The sequence below is a fragment of the Astyanax mexicanus genome, chromosome 5 (genome assembly GCF_023375975.1).
Source record: "Astyanax mexicanus isolate ESR-SI-001 chromosome 5, AstMex3_surface, whole genome shotgun sequence".
Taxonomy (NCBI): Eukaryota; Metazoa; Chordata; class Actinopteri; order Characiformes; family Acestrorhamphidae; genus Astyanax; species Astyanax mexicanus.
The window spans coordinates 12743083-12763827 of NC_064412.1; the positions used below are offsets into that span (position 1 = coordinate 12743083).

Genomic DNA, 20745 nt, shown 5'->3' on the forward strand with positions numbered 1-20745 from the left:
TGTGTTTGTGTGTGTAGAGATGCTGCAGTGGTGGAAGCAGTGGAGGGTCAGGTGTGTTGTGATGTCACTTGTATGATTTATGATCTGCAGTGATATAGAACGCTTGTATCAGCTAGAGTGCATGGCTAAGCCTCTAAACTGGAGGATAAATTGTTGTTCCCTGTTAAAACTGATGTTCTCAGCAATGCTGTAATCATTTCTATTTAAGTTAACAGGTGTGCTTTATGTGTTGCTTTCTTTAGACTTGGTACAGACGAGAGAACAGAACAAGGTTGCTTGTCTGCTGAGTCATAATTGAAAAAAGCAGTTAACTAGGTGCCGTGGGCCAGAGTAGTCATTCTAATCATAAATTACCTTGGTAATTCTATTCTCATCATAACTTTACCTTAATAGTGCTATTCTAATCATGCATTCACATCAGTTGTGCTATTCTGTTCATAAAATGTACCTTGGTAGTATTATTCTATTCATACATTTACATCAGTAGTGGTATTTTAATCATAAATTTACCTATAGTGTTATTCTGATCGTAAAATTACCTTGGCAGTGCTATTCTAATCATGCATTTACCTCAGCAGTGCCATTTTAATCATACATAACCATAACAGACCGAAGTTAAGAACTGTACCTGTTGTGTATATGTATATATTATATATTTTATCTTGTTTTACTACAAAACTGGTTAGAGCTGACAGATAGGTTACAGTAAGTCAGCCAACTCTGTAACTCTCTAATGCTGTTAAAGAGAAAGAAACAAAAAACAAGAGAATGAACTCTACAAATTATGAATTGTGTGAAGGCACAGTAAATGTTAATGTTCTCCAAATGTATGTGTATGTAACTGTATACGGCTTAAAAGAAGACAATGAGACTAAGTACAAAAGACACAGACGAATGTAGGAAAATCTGTCTTTATTACTGTAGAACATTACCTATGTACATGATTGGAAACTATTCCTGAAAAGACTCTTGTTTGGGTTTAGGAGCTCACTGAGATGATGATACGTAGCTGACAGATAGCAGGGTCAAAGTTCAGTATGATACGACATACCTTTCCTTGTAGTAATACCTATAAACCTGAGCTCTGGTGAACTCCAGCCTGCACACTTTAATTACCCTGTGGCATTTCAGCAACTCCGTCTACACGGGTCTCTTCTGAAACAGTTTCAGAACTGAAACAGAGTTAAATTCATAAACATCATAACCACCCTGTCTGTGCTCACTCCTCCAAAACCCACCAGCAGCAGAAACTTTGTCAGGAAGCTATAAATATATGTACACACTCACACACATTCAGCAGGAGAGCTGAAACTAAAGACTGATAGAGAGAAATACCACCATTTAGTACAGCACTGAAATCAAACTCAGATCAAACTATCAATGTTCTCATCTGTACCAAAAACAAAAGACTAATATTTAGACTGTAATGACATTGCTCAGTATCAGGCTCAGCAGAGCCCAGGTGATGAGGTGGATTTTTTTTTTTATAAAGTAAGTTTGTTTCAGCAGTAGTGAATTCCAAAGTAAAATTTGATCCAGTATAATAAACAAAACACTGCCACACAAAACCTTCTATCTCCAAAATGACAACTTCAATCTTCTTAACGTTTATTAACAAACAATTACTGGAACAATCTTATTTCCAGGTCATGATTTTTTGCCATAATCAGCAGTGTTAAGTTTTATAAGTCCTAAAATTGAGCCATGTAGGATAATTTTTTTTTTTATGTTTTATAATATTTATAAAATCAACAAGTCAAAATGTTAGAAAGCACAAAAATGGAGATTGAAGATTTTTGCGTGACAGTGGCCTATATGGTTTTTGTTAAGTTTTAACATGAAGAAAAAAAAAACATGCTTCTCTCCATACATCACATTTTTTGGCTTTCATTCATGAAAGTGAGGTTTTGATTAAGAATTTCACACAAAGTTGGCTTCAAATCAAAGAAATAAACAAACGAACAAAAAAGCAGTTTATCTTTGAACATGTCTGTGCGTCCTATTTGTTTTGTGAATATCTGTGCACCTATTGTTAAGATCCTACACTGCAAACATTAGATATCTGGTACATAAAGCACGAGAATTGTGTCCTCTACTATTCTACAAGGACTGAAAAAAGAAAAAGAGAGAGAGAGTCAGTAGTACCTCAGAGTTTACACTCGTAGAGAAAAACAGAAATATGGCAAAGCTACAAGAACAAAAATAGTCTATAGAATAAAAAAGAAATTGACATAAAAAAAAAAATACATTATACAAACTATTTACAACTTGCATATCGAGAGGAGTAAAGGAGAGTGAGCGAGAGCAGGGCAGTAGTACTGAGTGATCACAGGAAAGTAATGCCGGCTGTCTACGGTACAGCAGTCAAAAATACAGTGTCAGAGAGCAGAGGCCGCTCCTCTGCAGGAGTCATTACTGAGCGCCAGTGTTTAAACGACTAACAGCTTATCAAGTATCAAGTCCTTAACTAGTCGAGGGTTTCCCTGTCCATATTTAGCACAATAAAACATTCACTCAAATCAGTGGTTCCAGTGTGTCCACGGTTGCCAGATAAATATAAATCACACATTGTTAAATGAGCCACCGTTACATCGTTTGATGTTGGAGTGAAAAGCAACACAAAGTGCAGCTTATGCAATTAGAAAATCAACAACAACCAAAAAGAAAAAAAAGAAAAAAAAAAAACTTTTTTTCACAACCATCATTTCAGCAGGTCAGCAGACCTTGCCATGGTCATCACAAATACCAACATCTCATCACTGCAGGACCAGCTCGAGTCCATAATGTACAAAAATCCTCCCCAACACTTTAACCTTTAACTTAGCTTAGTATCAAAGCGATCCAAAATCAAAAAAAGGGTAAAGATTATATACAATACTGTACCAAAAAATAAATTCTATGTACATTAGCTTTGCTTATGGAGTACAAGAGAGCCCTAATGACCCTAAAAAAGGACAAATGGAGAGTTTTAAACAGTCTAAAATAAATACAAATGTACCAATTTCAGTAGTGTGTGTGTTTCAGAAGTTCAGAAGAAGATGGCGATTATCTAAAGATCATGCTCACAAAACATTGTACAAAGTCCTACATGCAAATAAGATTGTTTTGCTGACAATATCCATGTGACTGTCCTAACATTGACTGATCTGAAAAACTAAATCAACCAAAAACAAGCATAAAACAACTATTAATGTCTCACATAATAAAATAAAACAAAAAATAAAGAACAGATTAAATTAAATTTAGCCTCCATCCAGCTTTCATGAAGGTACACCATTTTCAAGCCCTAGTATAGTTACATCAGTAGTGTCTTAACATCAAGTTTTTGTTTAATTTAATGTTTAATGTTTCAGATCATTATCAGGTCTTCCAGAGCTGACATGCTCGGGTTACCTGTGTAATCTGTCTCCTCTTTAATCTCCTCCTGAAATCTGAGGTTTGTGTAATCTAATATTACACCTGGAGCTAAAGCTCAGGCTAGCACCTGCATTCCTGCGAGATAGCCTGCTAACCTTTAACAGAGAGAGAGAGAGAGAAAGAGTGAGAAAGAGAAAGGGGAGTGCAATATTTAAGCTCTGTATAAACCCACATTTAAATTATCTTGTTTTTTTTTCACGTCAGCTTCTCCAATAATGGCTTCAGCAACATAACTGAGGAGTTAATAATAAAACAAACATAAAAAGTAACAAAAAAACAAACCCACAATATGCACCTAATGAATCTATGATTTCAACACACTTGATTTAAAAGGTGATCTGTGAATGAAGTGCGCTTCTGATACGTCAGGGATCTTTTTAAAACAAGAGGGGGGAAGAAGGAAAAAAAAAGGATCCCATTAATAACAACAACAGCACAACACAGTAGTCCACTTTAGCCATGGAACAGTCTATAGGGATACTGGAGTCTATAGTGGAAGGAGAACCTGCAGTCTGTGGCCACACATAAAAACGACTGTGGGAAGGGCCGGAGTGTGGAGTCAGGTTAAGGGTCGTAGGAAGGAAGGGGGAGCTGTGAGTATGATCGTAGTTTCGGTAGTTTTGGCTGCGAGTTTTAGGGTGAGGTAGGCCGCGTCACAACTCTGTGGACGGCGTTCAATTTTTCCAAACTGGCAGGATCGTGTGGAGCAGTAGTATTTCCGTACGCTTCTGTTACAAGCGTTCAGTTCTGTCCTGGGAGTCCCTCAGATTTTCACGTCCTCCTCCACGCTGAGCTGAGAGAGGGTCTTTTTGATGCGCAGGGCAGTCAGACGAGCGGCGCCATTCGCGTACCAGCACTCCCTCATGATCTTCCCCATCACACGCAATGCCTGAGACACAGAGGAAGGGTACAGAGGTCAATGACGCATGACTATCCGATCACAAGGTCTGAAGAGAGGGGAGGGAAAGAGGGAAAAAAAAAAAAAAAAGCAAGCATCCAAGAGGAGAGGTGCCATCCGAGAGACCGTGTTTACAGAACAGGCTGTTGCACATGTTTGGGACTTTAAAGCTGTGCACATGTTTGGGAATTTTCTATTAATTTACTTTTTATTTAAAGTTTCATTAAGCATTACTCACATGATTCTTTTTTTCTTTTCCACGTGAGAAGTGTGTTTACTTGTTAACCAGAAATACTGATTAACCAGCGACTGGACCTTCCAGACATGTCTTTTTATAGTATATTAACTAGAGACATAGTCACTGCACTCACTGTAATCTCTATTTCACCAATTCTGACACTACTAGCAATAGAATTTTAACCAATACAAAACAATGAAATACTTATCTTTAACTCCCCTTCAGGTCTTTCAGAACATATTCTAAAAAACTGTTTACTGATATGTTTAGTTTGCTTCTCACTCATAGTTGACTCTGAACCAAAGCCAGATTTTTGTGTGTGTGTGTGTTTGTGTTTTTTTTAAGTAGACTAGGATGTAGGATGTGATTATTATTATTATGACAAAACGTTTCCACACTCTTGATTTGTCACTCTTTACATTTTTGACATTAAAGTAGTTTTAAGTAGTCTTACACAAAAATTCCAATCTCCATTTTTGGCACATTTCAAATTTTACATTTCTAAAATAATATGATTTTTTTTTGTATCAAATGTGAATAGACAAAAATGAGAAGGAGAACACATTGAAGAAAAACATGTTTGTTGTTAAAAAAAAAGGAGGATTTCACCCCTTTTTCTCTTTTTACTCTTTTGCAGGGGGAATGGTTACAAATGAAAAGAAAGGGTAGGGGTACAATAGACCTTCATATGACCTGAGGTTAGAAAAACTGTATAAAGTACAAGTAAGTGTGTGTGTACCTCATAGCTCTGCCACCAGTTGGGCACATTTGGTCGTAGCCTCTGGTCACACACCACCTTTCTCATCTCCTCTATAGACGGGTCTGACGGCACAAGGTCATAGTAGGGGAGCTGGTACTCCTCATGGATGCCTGAGAATACAAGAACATGAATGTGATGTTTGGTCATTTTTTGGATTAAACAAGAATTCCTTAAACGAGCGCTAAGATTTAAGAATGAAATTAGGATAGTGAGAGTAACATCTCTAATGCATTGTGTGACTCATTGTGTAGTTGGTAAAGTGGGCAGGAGGACAGTGCTTGTAAAATCTACTTACAAATTGAAACACAACAAGGTTTTTGTGCAATTATAATCAACACAGTTAAATGAATATTACTATAACAGACACCTTTTATACAACCATATTTGCAGTGATAATGTTGTACTCTAGGTGCGCATACCTCCAGCATTGCAGCGGCGAGCGATCTCCCAGTACACCAATCCCAGAGCATAAATATCAGCACATTTAAACGAGTCAAAGTGGCGCATATTAATGCTCTCATCTAACACCTCCGGCGCCATGTACCTGAAAAAATTTATAAATAAATCATACACTCAGAAAAAAGGTACTTACTCACATAAAGACACACACCCACACCTGTTGTGGCTAGACAGGAAGAGGTTACTACTACACCTTGGACCCTGCTGATATTTGGCCTTATCTGAAGCTATTATGGCAGACAGTTTAAATGTGTGGGTGGTGCGTGAGTGTATGTGCGCTTTTCTACCTCTTAGTGCCAACACGCTGGTTGGGGGCGATGTCGATGGTGTCCGTGACAGACTCGTGCCGCACTGCCAGTCCCAGATCAGCGATCGCACATGTGAGATTCTTCTTCACCAAAATGTTCTTTGATTTCAGATCGCGATGAGCAATACCAGGCTTTCCTGATAGAAAAAAATAAATACTATAACTATAAAATAAATAATATAACTAAACTTTTCATCCAAAATATGCTAATCTTTCTTTTAGGGTTCATAATCTACATTTTACTGACTTTTTGTTAAATTTGATTCTTAGATTTGTGTTTGTTTATAAGTTAAAAAAGAAATTGGGATATAAATATAATGGTTATAATAGTAATTACTATTACACAAAACCCATCTTAATTTTTGGCGCATTTCAATTTTTAAAATAATGTGAATCTGGCAGTTTTTTTTCCCTATATCAAATGCAAATTGACATAATTGACAAGTAAAAAAAGTGAAAGTCATTTTTGGAGTGTGCAGGTTTAAAACCATATCATAAGCCAGATTCAATCTCCAAAAACAAAAGTAGACAAAAATAAAAATTAAGAAACAATAATTAAATAAATATTTTTTATTCCAAATCACAAAGCAGATACAGTTAAATTATATTTGTGTTTATTTATAGGTTTAAACGTAATTATTTCTAATCAGCAAAAAAAAAAAAAACACATCACTAATCATTCAGTTACACTCTCTTGCTCTCACCCACATACATACCTTGAGTGCCTAGTATCTCCATGTGCAGGTGTGCAAGGCCACTGGCTGCAGACAGAGCCAGTTTGATCATGCCCTCGATGGTGACGGAGTATCGGTTCAGGTAGTCGAACAGGGAGCCGTGCTCATGGTAATCAGAGACCAGCCACAACTGCGTCCACGTGCCGTTATCTGAGAGACACACAGATCAGGAGCTTTGAATTAATGAACAGATTTGCTGTAAACTTAAGTCTTTATGTGTTCAGAGCACTGTAGCAGCACATTAGTCTTCTTTTCTGATTACCTTTATTGTCTGCAGCGATGAAGCCCAGAATGTTCTCGTGGCGGAGCATGATGGTCTGGTAGATCTCAGCCTCGCGGAACCAGGAGCGCTCCTCCCGCGAGGAGAAAATCTTCACAGCAACATCTCCGCCTCTCCACTTCCCTCTCCATACCTCCCCAAACCGGCCCTTACCAATGATCTCCTGCAGCACGATGGTCCGAGCAACCGTCCTCTGCACGAAGAGAGGCAGGCCTGCAGAGAGAGAAAAATAAATTAAGTTTGACAAATTAATATTTCAATGTTTTTTTTTTAATCTACATTTTTTTTTATTTACTTTCAGTGAACAACAGCATGCTTTCCAATGTTAAATCCAATTTTAGTAGAGTTAGATGAACCTACTATACTGGCCAAAAATGTGTGTATATATTATAGAACATTATTATTAAAAATATTATCCATTAATGCATTTTTACACCGAATTTATCACAGTTACATTAATGCATTCATAATAACTATTCCAGGTTACATAAAGTCCACAATGAGAAAGCTATAAAAAAAGCACCAATACGTCTTAAGCAGCCAACTGAGATTAAGAGATTTAAAGAAATTAATGTTTTCTTTGTGTTCAGCTGAATCTCTTTGCCAGACTGATATAATTAGCTGCTTCCTGTAGGGCTTTTCTGCGCCTTAATGCTGACCTGATCCAGAGCCTGACGTTGACAGGTCGTAGATGAGGTCCTGCAGGGTTTTGTCCTTGGCCAGGTACAGGTGCTCAGTGCTTGGATCCTCCACCTCCAGCCTCTGTCTGTGTCCATAGGCCCTCTGGTGGTGCTGGAAGAGGAAAAGGCCCAGCAGCGCCAGCACACACAGCACAAACACTGGACCTGCAACCACCGCCGCCAGCTCCATCGGCCCCCAGCCCCCCATCATCCCCGTAGCATCTGGACGTACAGTCACTGTGGGGGAGGAGACAGCGGGAGAAAGAGAAAAATCAGGAAACAAAGGCCTTAATCAACAGTTTTACTGATACAACTAAACATTATACTGGTGCAGAGGGTGAGGGGGTGTACATGGATATATATGCATCAAATGTATATTTACAACTCTAGTCCTAAAGAGATGAACCACAAACCAAGACTTGTAAGTTGGTCATTGCAAGTAGAAGATTGTCTAATAATAATTCATTTAGCTTTTTTTCTATTGGACAGATTGGATTTTGCAGTTTAATTATATGGCTAATTGAGCTGTGTATTAGCAAGAACTTGGTGATAATATAAGCATCACAATCCAGGTTTTTAAAATGTTTACTTATGTAATCATAACAGTAAAATCTAACATTAGAGTACAACACTGCAATCTTTACTTGTAAACTTAAAAATCAATACTGTGTCAAAAATCTAAAACAGCATTATAAAACAAAATATTGGAAAACTTCAATATATTGATTTTTTCCTTCACTCCTACTGGCTAAATGAACAATCCTGTGTTGTGGTATTTTGGTGTTTCCCCTAATCTAACATGCCAGAGACAACTAAGAAGCTCAATAACCATCCCTTTCTGAGTTTAAGTGGGCGTGATAAAAACGAAAGAACAATAAAATGTGCAGGGCAGGGACAGGAATGAACTTGTTAATAAAATACAGACATCCACATTCATTTAAGTATTTATTTACCTAAAGCAGATCTAAAAGCAAAGCAGACAATGTTGAACCAGATAGAATGGTGAGACACAAGCACCTAACACTGCTTCTGACTGTGATTTTAATTTTGCTAAATTGATCATGTATGATTTTTTTAATTACAGGCTGAATTACCTACTGTTTTTAGTTGAACTCCATGGACCTACAGTGTTTTAGTCCAGTCCGGACTCACATCTCTGAGTTTTGTCACCTTGCGTTTAATAAAATAGCTATTTATCCACTGCTGCGCACAGTAATTACACTTTGGGTCCATGTTTCCACAGAAATCCACATAAACACAACAGCACGTGGAAATGGAGGAGCTACTGAACGCAAACGTCATGTGACCGTGGAAGCAAAAAAAATAAATAAAAATAAAATCACTGATCCTGGATGCAAGAGTTTTATCACTGAGTAGAAGTGTGAAATATTTTTCACAGCTGTCCCCCTGAGAAACTAATCCCGTCCGGATAGGGCTTAAGTTACAACGGCAAACGGCATTTCTTATGAAGCTTAGTATGAAGCTCTACTGCCATTACACACACACTATGAAGCTCATTAAAAACTATATAACTATAATTCAACTGAACAAATTTCAGATTCAAATACCTCCCACCTTTTAAGCTCTATATCTCAGCCCAATAAGAACACTATTGGGGTTTTGTTTGTGCAGGATGCTCACCAGAGGGCACTTTGAGGTCCAGGCTGTTGCAGTAGTCAGTGTAGCAGCAGTGGATGTTGAGTAGGCCCTCAGCGCTCAAACAGAGGACCGGCTGGTCCGGAGGGATCAGGCTCTCTTTTTGAATGCAGATTCGCACATGCTCCTCTCGGCCTTCGATGAGGGATGTGGAGGCCATGCAGGCGCCCGTTGTCTCACAGCGGTATCCATCTCTCTTACACTGAGCCAAGGTGCAGTTACACAACAGAGCTAGACAGACAGATAGTGAGAGAAAGAGAGAGACTTGTGAAAACACTTACTTAAAAAAAAAAGTGCCAGGCTGTCTGAATTCTTGGCGTGAAACAGAGGGCACACTTTAACGTAATGTCACAGCACTGAGGAAACCTGTTGAAAAACTGCATCCCAGAACCACAGCCTCCCTCACTTTTTGGAGACACTTTTTTCTTAACTGCCTCTTTACCCCACCACAATGTTTTTATCTTTAAATAAAAAAATTAAAAAAACACATGGTGGAAGCCAGTAAGCACCTTGCCTATCTGTGGATTAAAAAAAACGTGGCAAATAAAGAGAATTATTTTATGTGAAGGGGCTTAAGTTGATGCAGGAATAACATAATCATTCCTGGACAGATAAGCTGTAGATGTGTGATCTCAGTCTGAATTGTACAAAGTCATTTTACATACTGTCAGCAAAGACTTTGCACCATTTACCTTTTATAAAACTAGCTATAAAAGTAACCTCAGGTTCTCTTAATCTAGTGTGACACATCAGATGAGTAAAAAAAAAAAAGAAAATCTGAAAAAGGTGTTTTTTTTTTTTTTTTCTCCTCAAGTACAGAGGCACAGATACCTCAGGTTATTCATGTTTGTGGCCAGTCTTAGTCAAATCCAAAAGACCCGAGAATCAAGGGACAGCTTAGATAAGTCTGTGCTGTGTAGTTAATTGTCTAAACATGTGTTATGAACATATAGCTGCTTATTGTCAAACAACAAAATCTTTATTAAATGTAAGAGGGTTATGAGATTGGTTAGAATCGCATTTCTGACGATAACAGTATTGTTTAAATTGAGAAGACACTTTCATTTGAGTCATTTATATCAAGACTTTTTAATCCTGTGCAAAACATTCAAACATTTTACAGACCTCCTGTAGTAAAACTACAATACTCTACCTCCCCATGTAAAACTAATCCTGTTAGAAGAGGGCTTTAGAGGGCTGAATGGAGAAAAGCTTTGGGTGAACCTCCTGCTGAGAAACATATGTAATACTGTTTAGCTTCAGCTAAAAATGCTGACCATCCATCACATGTAATGCCTGAAACTTCAAATACAAATATATACTTTTCTAAACTTTTCTCACACTCTCCTCTCCTTTAAGACACAAGAGTTCAATGCCTGATCTGTTCAAATGCCACTGCTATTGTATATTGCAATTAGGGTAGAATTTGCTCTGAAAAAGAGATTTTAGAGACTGTAGAGATGAGCTCTATGCTTGAAGCCACGAAGAGGAGCAGGGCCAAGAGGTAAATAAATAAAATGAGTCCTACTTAACTGCTCAAATCTTGACGAAAGCATTAATAGAGGGCTCTCTGTCTATATTAAACATGTATTGTATAAGTACAGAATGTGTCTATATTATGCAATGCAGCCACGTCTGAAATCTGGTGATATAAGCAAGTAAAGCCTACAAATATTGCATTGTAAAACAAAGAACAGTACAGATATATGAGGGGTGGGTGGGGGGGGGGGGGGTTGCAGACACAGTAAACTGGTAAGTAGACTCATTATTTAATAATGACTGAGCCAGACCACTAAAAAGTAGCCCAGACAGTAGTGACGTGCTTCCTGCCCTCGCTAAAGCAATCGTCAGTAAAATCTAAAGTGTAGGGGTGGCAGTAAATTCCACGGCTGAGAGAGCAACATGCAACCCCAACCACGTCTTCTGCGCTCAATGGCATATTTTGATGTCACACTTAAAAATAAAGAGGGACAATTTTTGTAAGGCTGCTGTATGAAGTGTGGAGAGTCTTATTTACACAGAGAAATGCAGGCAGTCTATTTTGTAAACAAAACAAATGCTAGTAAAGGCTATGTTAGCTAACATTAACATTACTGTTAGCTAACAAGCTAACATTACTTTCTTAGCTCTGTGTAGCTTGTGTCTCTCACCTGGCAAACAGCCAACACGAGAAGGAGTACTAAACTGATAATAGTGATAAATAAACTAAATAATGCGTTCAGCATCACTTATGAGAGTAAAGCTCAAAAATTAACTTAAACCTGCTGGCTCAGTCCTTCATTTCACACACACTGCCAGGGTTCAGAGAATGAGTGTATGCCTTAAAGATCCTTAAAATACATAAGTCATTGTTCTGTATAAATTATTCACCATCCATTTCTTGTTGCCATTTTCGGCAGAACACTGTTAGTGCATCTTTAATTATTTTCTGATAAAGCACCTCCCTTTCCCCTAAGGGAGACACACTCTGGAATCAAGAGAGAGTCATCTAAAAAGAGTAAGCTGATAAGAACTGTCTGAAAGCATCTCCTTCAAATTGGCGTACCATCAGATCCCACATCTACATTGTGCAGGCAGAGATTTTGATTAGGAACAAGCCTTTCACCTTCCTGTTTCCTTCCGCTAAATCAAAAATCGAAAGAAAGAAAAAAACAGCACAAAACTTGTGGTAAAGCAGAGAGCTCACAGCCTCTGATAAAGAGCACTGTCGTCACCACTTTCTCATTTCCAACCACAGTTTCTAATAAACCCTTCTCAGGCTATGGGTGTAGGTGTAGGACAGAAATTAAGATCAAACTCAATGCATGCAGTTTTTCCATGGGCTGCAGTGTTCGATTTGTCTCGTTTCCAGTCAGACAGACTGTACAGTAAAATCACACAGTACTTAAACACGTAAACATTGAGATTGTGATGCCGAGCGACATGCATGCTGCGAGTTTCTTAAATGAAGGCTTACAGCATGGCATACTTTAGTCTGGCAAGTCAGACATCTGCGTGCCGTTTGAGAGCCTGTTACTTTTCAGCACTTGACATGGCCAATATCCACCTACTCTGACAGGAAATAACCTCTTGACTAACCCACACTAATCGTGGCCTGCTGTGATTCTAAAAAAAAATCTCTGATATGATGTCCAGTGCAGCAGTTGTTCACTGTTGCTGACACTGTTGCTTTAGATGAGAGGGATACTATGGCTTGGGACTGAAAGCTCACATTCTCAAGCCACTAACCCAGGAGAAAGTTGGGGGCGGAAATGATGCACCTTCCCGTCCAACAGAAAAACAACAGAAATGCTGTACCCTGGCCAGTCACATCATCTTCCTTATCCCAGACTAATAATATGTGAGCTGCTATGAGATGCACCATTAACACTTCAACCTCATACTGCAAAATGTGCAAAATGTGGATCTGAATGAGAATATTTAACCTGCATGAGATGGATTATAGAAGGACACCATTAGGAAACACTCATTACATCATGCCAAGTCACCCATCATATTGCATTACACGTGTTACACACTATGTGTCTATTACCCATATCAGTCTACAACTCATTTATTGGGTGCAACTGTTTATTTATTTAAAATTTTTTTTAGATGTAACACTTCATCTCCTCTCAAATGTTTGTGCCAAGTATACCTCAAACAAGAGGCGACTGAGAAACATCCTTATCAGATGCCCAATCCACCTCAGCTGGCTCCTCTCAATATTAAGGAGAAGCAGCTCCTACTCTGATCCTCTCTCAGATAAAAAGAGCTTCTCTTCTTTTGCCAGCTACCCAACAGAGCGAACTCACTTCTGTGGTTTCTAACATTTGGTTCTTTCAGTCATTATACTCCATACTCAATGATCATAGTTGAGTGTAGGGGTAGGGTAAAACAAGAGCTTTGCTTTTATGGCTCAGCTCTTTTTACCACTGTGCTCTGGTACTTTTGGGCTTATCTAGGGCTTATTTTTATCTAGGCATCTCACATAAGCCAGATTTGGGAAGTTATTGAGAGCTTGTAAACAACAATCAGCATATAGAAAATGCATGTTGACTGGATGTCACTTTTTGTTTATTCTTAACAATCATTAATGTTAACCAAAATGCTTACACCAACGTTTTAGCTGTTTTTAAATCTTTGCTACAATTTGACTGTTTAAATTTCATGAAGAATGGACGGATAGAAATGTTCCAAAATGACATGGAATAGGCCTCATACATTAATTACATTATCAACTTCTCACACAATATATAGGTGTAACCGCAATAATTTTTTCTGACCTCGGCATTACTTGTTGGCTTTACTTGATGAGGATTAATTAGCCTAATAATATGAATATGAAGTTGGTATTGTCAACTTTTATTTTGCTTTTAGATTTATTTAAGATATACAAACCTTTTTAAGTTGATGTTTCAAACTGTGCCACCCTTTTAAAAACATATTGGTCATATGTAAATCTTCAAAAAGCAGAACAATACATTATAAACTTCCTATTTTACAAGCAACAATAGATTCCAATATCTCTAAACAGTATTTATTTCCAACCCTTTCTATTTAATTCCACTTCAACTTGTTGGTAGGTTTCAGAAAAATGAAATACTGCTGTGCTGCATTTTGTGAGTCGTGAAAATATCTTCTAAGCGTCGTGAAGTTATTTTCATTCTATGCAGTCCACCCTTTTTACCAGCCTCCAAAAAGTAATGATTAGGCCAAAGCAGAGTTAGATAGAGGTCTATAGGCAGTCACAGCCTTCTGATAGGAAGGCGTTCTTTTCACTTTACTGAAACGTACAGAGATTCCACCTACGCCACACTGCAGAGGTCAGGACGTGTGACTGTACAGTAGGTTGGCTTGGATGTGTTCCGGTTTCTTCGAGGCTGTAGGAATGCGTCAGACGTAAGGCTGTGCCATACCTGACTGGCCACATTCGTGCATTCGTACATGCTCCACTCCCTTCAGCCCTGACAGCTTCCTGCCGCTGCTGGGTTTCAGACATGCAGGCACTTGCACGCAGTGTGTTTAATAACTGCAGCTTTTCATTTTCATATTCAAAGGACATGGAGAGACTTTGGCATTTCCCTACACGCACAATCATACTCATACTCTCCTTTACATTTACACACACACACACTCACACACACACACTCACTCACACGCTTACACCCCCTCTTATCAGTTTGGCCCTCAGGCCTGTCTGCTGTAACAAACAGTGTAACGATTGGCAGCAACAATGAGAATGGGAGAAAGGGGTGTTAGGGAAAGAGGGAAGACCAACCACATGCTACATAATAACAGTTAGTAAGCAGAGAGAGAGAGAAAGAGAAAGAGAGAGAGAGAGAGAGAGAGAGGCAGAGAGAGAGAGGGAGGCAGAGAGAGGCAGAGAGGCAGAGAGAGAGAGAGAGAGAGAAAATGGACAGGTGCTTTGATCAGTGTTAAAACTTTATAAAAAAAAAAAAAAGAGTTCCGCTTTTTATATTTGTGATTAATAAAAAAAAAAAAAAAAAAAAAAAAAAGTGAATTGTGCAGTTACTATAAAAAAATAAACAATTCGGAACTGTGCTAAATCCAGCCGTGTGAAAACCTTTAAAAGCTGTTTCACAGCAGGATATTGTATCTAATATAATGCATGGTAGACTAAAATGTACACACCTTGGATTTTTTTTTATTCTAGATAATAATATCTGTGATTAGGAGATACATACTGGGTGTAATAACACAAAGAAGTACCCAGAGATTTTCCATTATTTACCATTAGTCACTTTAATAACGTTTTACTGTCTCTACTGTCCAGGGAAAACTTACTATTATACTGCAGTTTTCATCTGAAAAAAACTGAAAATTGGAGAAATGCTCAACCAGGGTAAGTTAGCACCTGACATTAACATGCAGTTTTGATAATCAGATCACATTTGGATTTCAATTTTCCATGTGAGAAGCCAGGTGCAAACACGTTCAAGACGCAATGTAAACTGCTCATAATTGGACCACTCGAACCATCTTCGAAGCTCACTTCGAAGAGACAGATCTCATCCACATTTTGTTGTGTAACAGAATGCATTTTCTGTCATCAGATTCTGTCAGGCAAGTAGAAATATGTTGTTGAAAAAAAGGTTAATACGAGTAATTACCACTGTGGATCTTGAGCAGTTACGGAAATGCGAGAACTATCTACTGTTCCAGAGCACTGTATAACCTCAACCATTACTCTAATCTGTTCAGTCTCTTGGATAAGGACAAATGGGGTTGCACTTTTATCACAAATATATGCAGAATCCAGTCAAAAGTCCAGAATATCCAGATACTATCCAAATACAAAATGCATGTTATCACCAGGTGTAAACAGGCCCTCAGCGGCGTTCTCCTTTAAGAATTAGACCAGTAGACTCCATATGTACACAGAGATTGTTATTGACATGGAATGTGTGTGCCCTAACTGGCTTGATTAGGTACATGGGCAAACAGCAAGAAACAACAGGCCTATAGAATTTAAGTATTTAATAGCAGACTGGTGGTAAAATGGTTACATTTAAAATTGGGCCAGTTGGATGAATCTTTAAATAAGCCTTCAAACTCCACCTGTGTCCACACCACACACACACGGCTGCTGCTGACATTATTCTCTGCTCTGCCCTGTCAGCACTGTTTAAAGTTCACAGGGAAAAGGAGGAGGTGATGAATTACCTGCCATGATCTACAAAGCCACACACACACACACACACACACACACACACACACACACACTTAGACCACTTCCCTACACTATCTTTCATACAATCTTTCATACAATGTAATAGCCTTAACATTAGCCAAGTCGAACAATAAAGAAAATGCAACAAGTCTGGCATTTTATGAGGGTGTCAGAACTGAATTAGACTTGTTCAGCTGTGTGGGAGGGAATGTTTTCATATGTAGCGGCATGCCTTCCATCATCCCTCGGTTTCTCCCACTCTCTCAGAAATCAAGCATTGTGTTAGCATTCCCTAATAGCACTCAGTTCCAACTTCCAGTCTTTCTGTTCATATCATTCCCAGTTTTTTTAGAGTCTGAACAGAAAGAAACCAAGACACCGCATGTCTCCCTCATGTTTTCTCATATGTGCACACATCCTCCTCTCTCTCATGTAGCTAATATACAGTGTTGTTTACATTGAGGTGAAATGAATGTATCTGTGACTTACTGACACTACACTTCATAATGATGTCACACATGATGACACACTGTTTTTATGATGCGGCTGTTCGAAACTCTGCTTGAGTTTCAGGTAGAGTAACACACTGCATCATATCACAACACGTACTGGGACATCTGCAGCCTGTTGATGTAATCCACCATGATAGCACTGTAAATATGATCATTTACATTTCCATGGTGGGTCTGATTTTTTCCAATACGCCACGAGTACTTGACAAAGCTCTATAGCTACTTGGTAGGCACTGGAGAGAAGGGACTCTAGTGTGAGAGTAGATTGGCGAGATGTTCAGCCAGCAGCATATTGTTGTTATATCCTATGCTAACCTATGCTTTGTGGGCAGATCTTTTGACAAGCAACTGAATGGAGTAAAGTTGTACTTTCTGAGTTAATAATCTGGTATATACAACCTTCTGATGTGAACTCAAAAGAATTGGCAATAAGAGTTCCTCCCCGCCCCCAAGTGAGTTTAGCTGCATAAGCAGCTCAAAAACATACAAAACCGTCATGTGTCTCGGTTGACGCAAGTACTTGCCACAGAACGGCAGATTGTAAGATTAGAGACATAGCTGGTGGGTGAAGTTTTTAGCGAAAACTGTGAAGGTGAATATTTTAGCAAGGTAACATTAATATTATGCTAATTTAAAGTGCACTAAATGCAAGCATTAAATAAATGCCATTAAAAGCAATTACCTGCTGATATTGATAAAATAATACACAGCCCAACTAAGCAGCAGTAGTATCACACAGTGGCTGCACAATTTCTAATAGTGTTTATTGTATTATGTACTAGTATATGAACAGTCCTACTATGCTGTAACAAACCACTGTGCAATTTAAACAATTTACTGGTTTCATGCTCAAAACTCACAATGCAAAAACAGGCAGTATAAAATATATGTATAAAAGGCTTGAGGTAAGATTAGCATGCTGTAATGTGCTCATTACCTCAGCATGTCGGTGTGCTATTATCTTCAGCACGCTCCAGCTGTGTGTTCAGCTTTGCAGTCCATTACTCAGATTAACCCATATAACACAATCTATGTTTGCACTGGGACGATAAGACAAGAGCAACACTGTTCACCGCTAGCCAAACCTCGGCACCGCTATCCATGTTATGCAGAAGCTGGCTGGGCATGCTCTAGCTTTACTGCAAAACTAAAGTAAGCTTGCACAAAGAGAATGGCTTAAGTTTAGAGAGTGGAAGACAAGTGTGTGTGTGTGTGTGTGTGTGTGTGTGTGTGTCAGCATGCAGATAAAAGTGCATATGTGTGCAAGCCTATCCATGTAAAGGTTTTTAAAAACTGTTGCAACACACAAAACATGCCTTTTTTCCTTTAGATTTTTAGCTAAATTATTTTGGTTGCCAAATAAGAAGCAGTACTTTTCACAAAAAAGAGACACAATCATGGCTTAAGCCATGACAGAGGAAGCAGAAAAGCTTGGGGGGCAGACAACAATTATTGACCGGATGTATCAGATGATGCTGGACTGGACAGAGAATGAAAAGCGAGGCTTAATTTGGTTCCTTTATTGAATTTTCTGTCCCTCCTTAAACAGAGCAGGGTTTACTAAAAGACATATTGTTGCTGCAATCCAAAAACAAAGTATCTTGAAAATGGCAACATTACAGGAAAAGGAAAAGCCTTCACTTACATTTATATTGAACCATTCATGATTAAATTTTGACTAAATGTAAAGAATTACTGCCACTTTACTTTTACATTGTCAAAAAATGAAATACAGCAACAGATCTATGTACATAAAAGATGCCAGACTCTACTTACTGTTCTTTTGAAAGTGGAACAGAACACATTTAATAAGAACTTTCTGAATGAATGATGTTGAGCAGAGTACAAAAAGGTGCAGGGTAATGGAGAGCAAGTATGAAAACAAACACTGATGTGTGAGTGTGTATTAGTGTTCCTGCTCAACTCCAGATGACTCTGCCTTTCTCTTGCTCTTTTTTTTTTATCTCAGTAGAGGAGTCACCCCAGGCTGTCTTCACAAGGCGAACTCAGTAACACAGCCTGGCTCTGATGTTATTAGCATCCTGAAGTGTATCACCTTTCACAGGCAAACGCATAGTGAACATGCAGGCCTGCCTGCCTGCCATGCTCAACCTCATTCTGCCAAGACAGTAGCCTCTGCTAATAGTAAATACAGGTCTTTGGCTAACAGTGAAATTTAGTTCTTCACATGCATTCCAGTTAGTCTAGAATTTATTTCATCTTAATCAGTGCTCATACTTGTATGCATGTATGGGGGCAGGATTATATATATGGAACACATAACTATGAAAGAATGCAGATATGAAGTAAACACCAGTTTGCCTGCTCTCTGCATTATTCTCTTAGGCAGCTTCGAGAGGTGGAACCTAGAATGGATCTCCAACTGTTTTTAAGAAGTTCTAGAGATGCTGAGCTCTTGTTTACTGATTTTCCTTCAATCTGCGCTCCAACTTGTCCCAAACCACCGGGTTTTTTTTTTTTCAGGTGTTTGTGAAATCCAAATGCTTTTTTATTGTTTGTTCCATCATGATTTTAAAGTATGTAATAGTAATCTACAACTAGTAAATAATACAAATACTTAAGATATATTAGGTGAGAATGCATGTCTACATATTTTTTTTTTAATTATGGGTGTCTTTAATATGCTAAATAAATAGATAGCTAGATAAACACACACACACACAATAACTGGTAACTGACTAAATGTCAAGGCAGCATTAAAAGGTGCTAACGAAGATTTTTAACTTAAATGAATGAGGAGATGTACACTGCTGTATTTTTTGTCATGTTTTATGTTGTAATATTACAAAGTCTGGTTTATTAATATTTTACTCAGCATAATATTTTATTTGTGGGTTATTTGTGGATAACTCGAGGTCTTGTATTGCGATACGCTACCCCTATGCTACCCTGTGCTTTGCGGGCAGAGCTTCTGACAAGCAACTGAATGGAGTAAAGTTGTATGTTTTGAACTAATTATCTAGTATATACAAGCTTCTGATGAGAACTTAAAATGATTGGTAGTAAATAATACAAATAATGGCTAGTTGTTTCATGTCATAGATAGTTAACGTTAATAGTTTTGTTTTGTTGACTTGAAAGTCAAAGTATAACTTATGACATTAGTTAACCTAGCTAAGCTACTTTTAGACATTCCAAATCATTGTGGTTGCCTGGTATTGTATGAATATTTAGTTCATTAGCTAGTTAAATGCCTTTGGCTTTATATAGTATAGTAACATTATATCTAGCTAGATATTTTAGTTAAATCACTTACTGACTTGAAGAATGTGAGATAGCCAGTGGAATAAGCCATTAGGAAAGCTAACGTTAGCTAGCTAAGCTAACTTACTTATAAACCATAGCTTGCTTATAAACTTCTAGTTGCTGAAAAACACATGTAAAGCACAAGAGACTTTATAAGGCAAATCAATAAGCAAGATAATGATAGCCAGTAGTGTAGTTAGCTAAAATGAGCTAACTTACTTTAAAAATGAGCTAATGCTAACCTAGCTAGATAAGAGGCTTATAGCTACAGAGCTGGGGCTGTTAGTATTAGCCAGTGCTAAACTAGATAGCAAGCGAGCTAACAAGCTAGCTAGCTAATACATTTTAGAGCCCCGTCCTTTGGGTAGCTAAGCTAACGCTACATTTAACTTACCACAACGCCAACTAATAAAATAACGCAGAAAGAGAAACAGTGGAGATGTTCTGTTGAGAAATAAACCACCAGCAGATAAACAGCAGAATAATTTTAACGTCAGAATTGTTAGCAAGCAGGCTAGGAAGCTGCCCAATCCAAGCGCCATGATGTTGTTGTAGTAAATGCCAGATTCAGCGCCTTATCCGCGATTAAATAAATAAACACGGAGCCAAAGATCGCCGGAGTAAACAGTATTCCTTTAACTCACCATCTCCCACTCCTACAGAGCCCACCGCCGCCAGACACAGGATCAGGATTCGCCTTCTGTCCATGCTCACTACAGTCCCATCGCATCGCATTCAAACATTTAACTGTGATATTGACAAGAGAGCCAGACCTCGAACCATCAAACACACACTTACACACATATACATACACACACACACACTCTCTCCCTCTCTCTCTCCGTCACACACACTCCCTCCGCC

At 38.4% G+C, this 20745-nt stretch overlaps 1 protein-coding gene across 1 annotated transcript; it reads right to left on the minus strand.

The window, feature by feature from the left end:
- Positions 1-895: 895 nt before the first annotated feature.
- acvr1bb (activin A receptor type 1Bb) lies at positions 896-20745 on the minus strand. Its single transcript, XM_022675690.2, has 9 exons — positions 20526-20745; positions 9415-9660; positions 7753-8010; positions 7076-7306; positions 6796-6963; positions 6060-6216; positions 5733-5857; positions 5293-5423; positions 896-4306 (listed from the first exon to the last, which is right to left on the minus strand). Exons 1-9 carry the CDS (start codon positions 20614-20616, stop codon positions 4181-4183), a joined length of 1533 nt encoding a protein of 510 aa, XP_022531411.2. The 5' UTR covers positions 20617-20745; the 3' UTR covers positions 896-4180.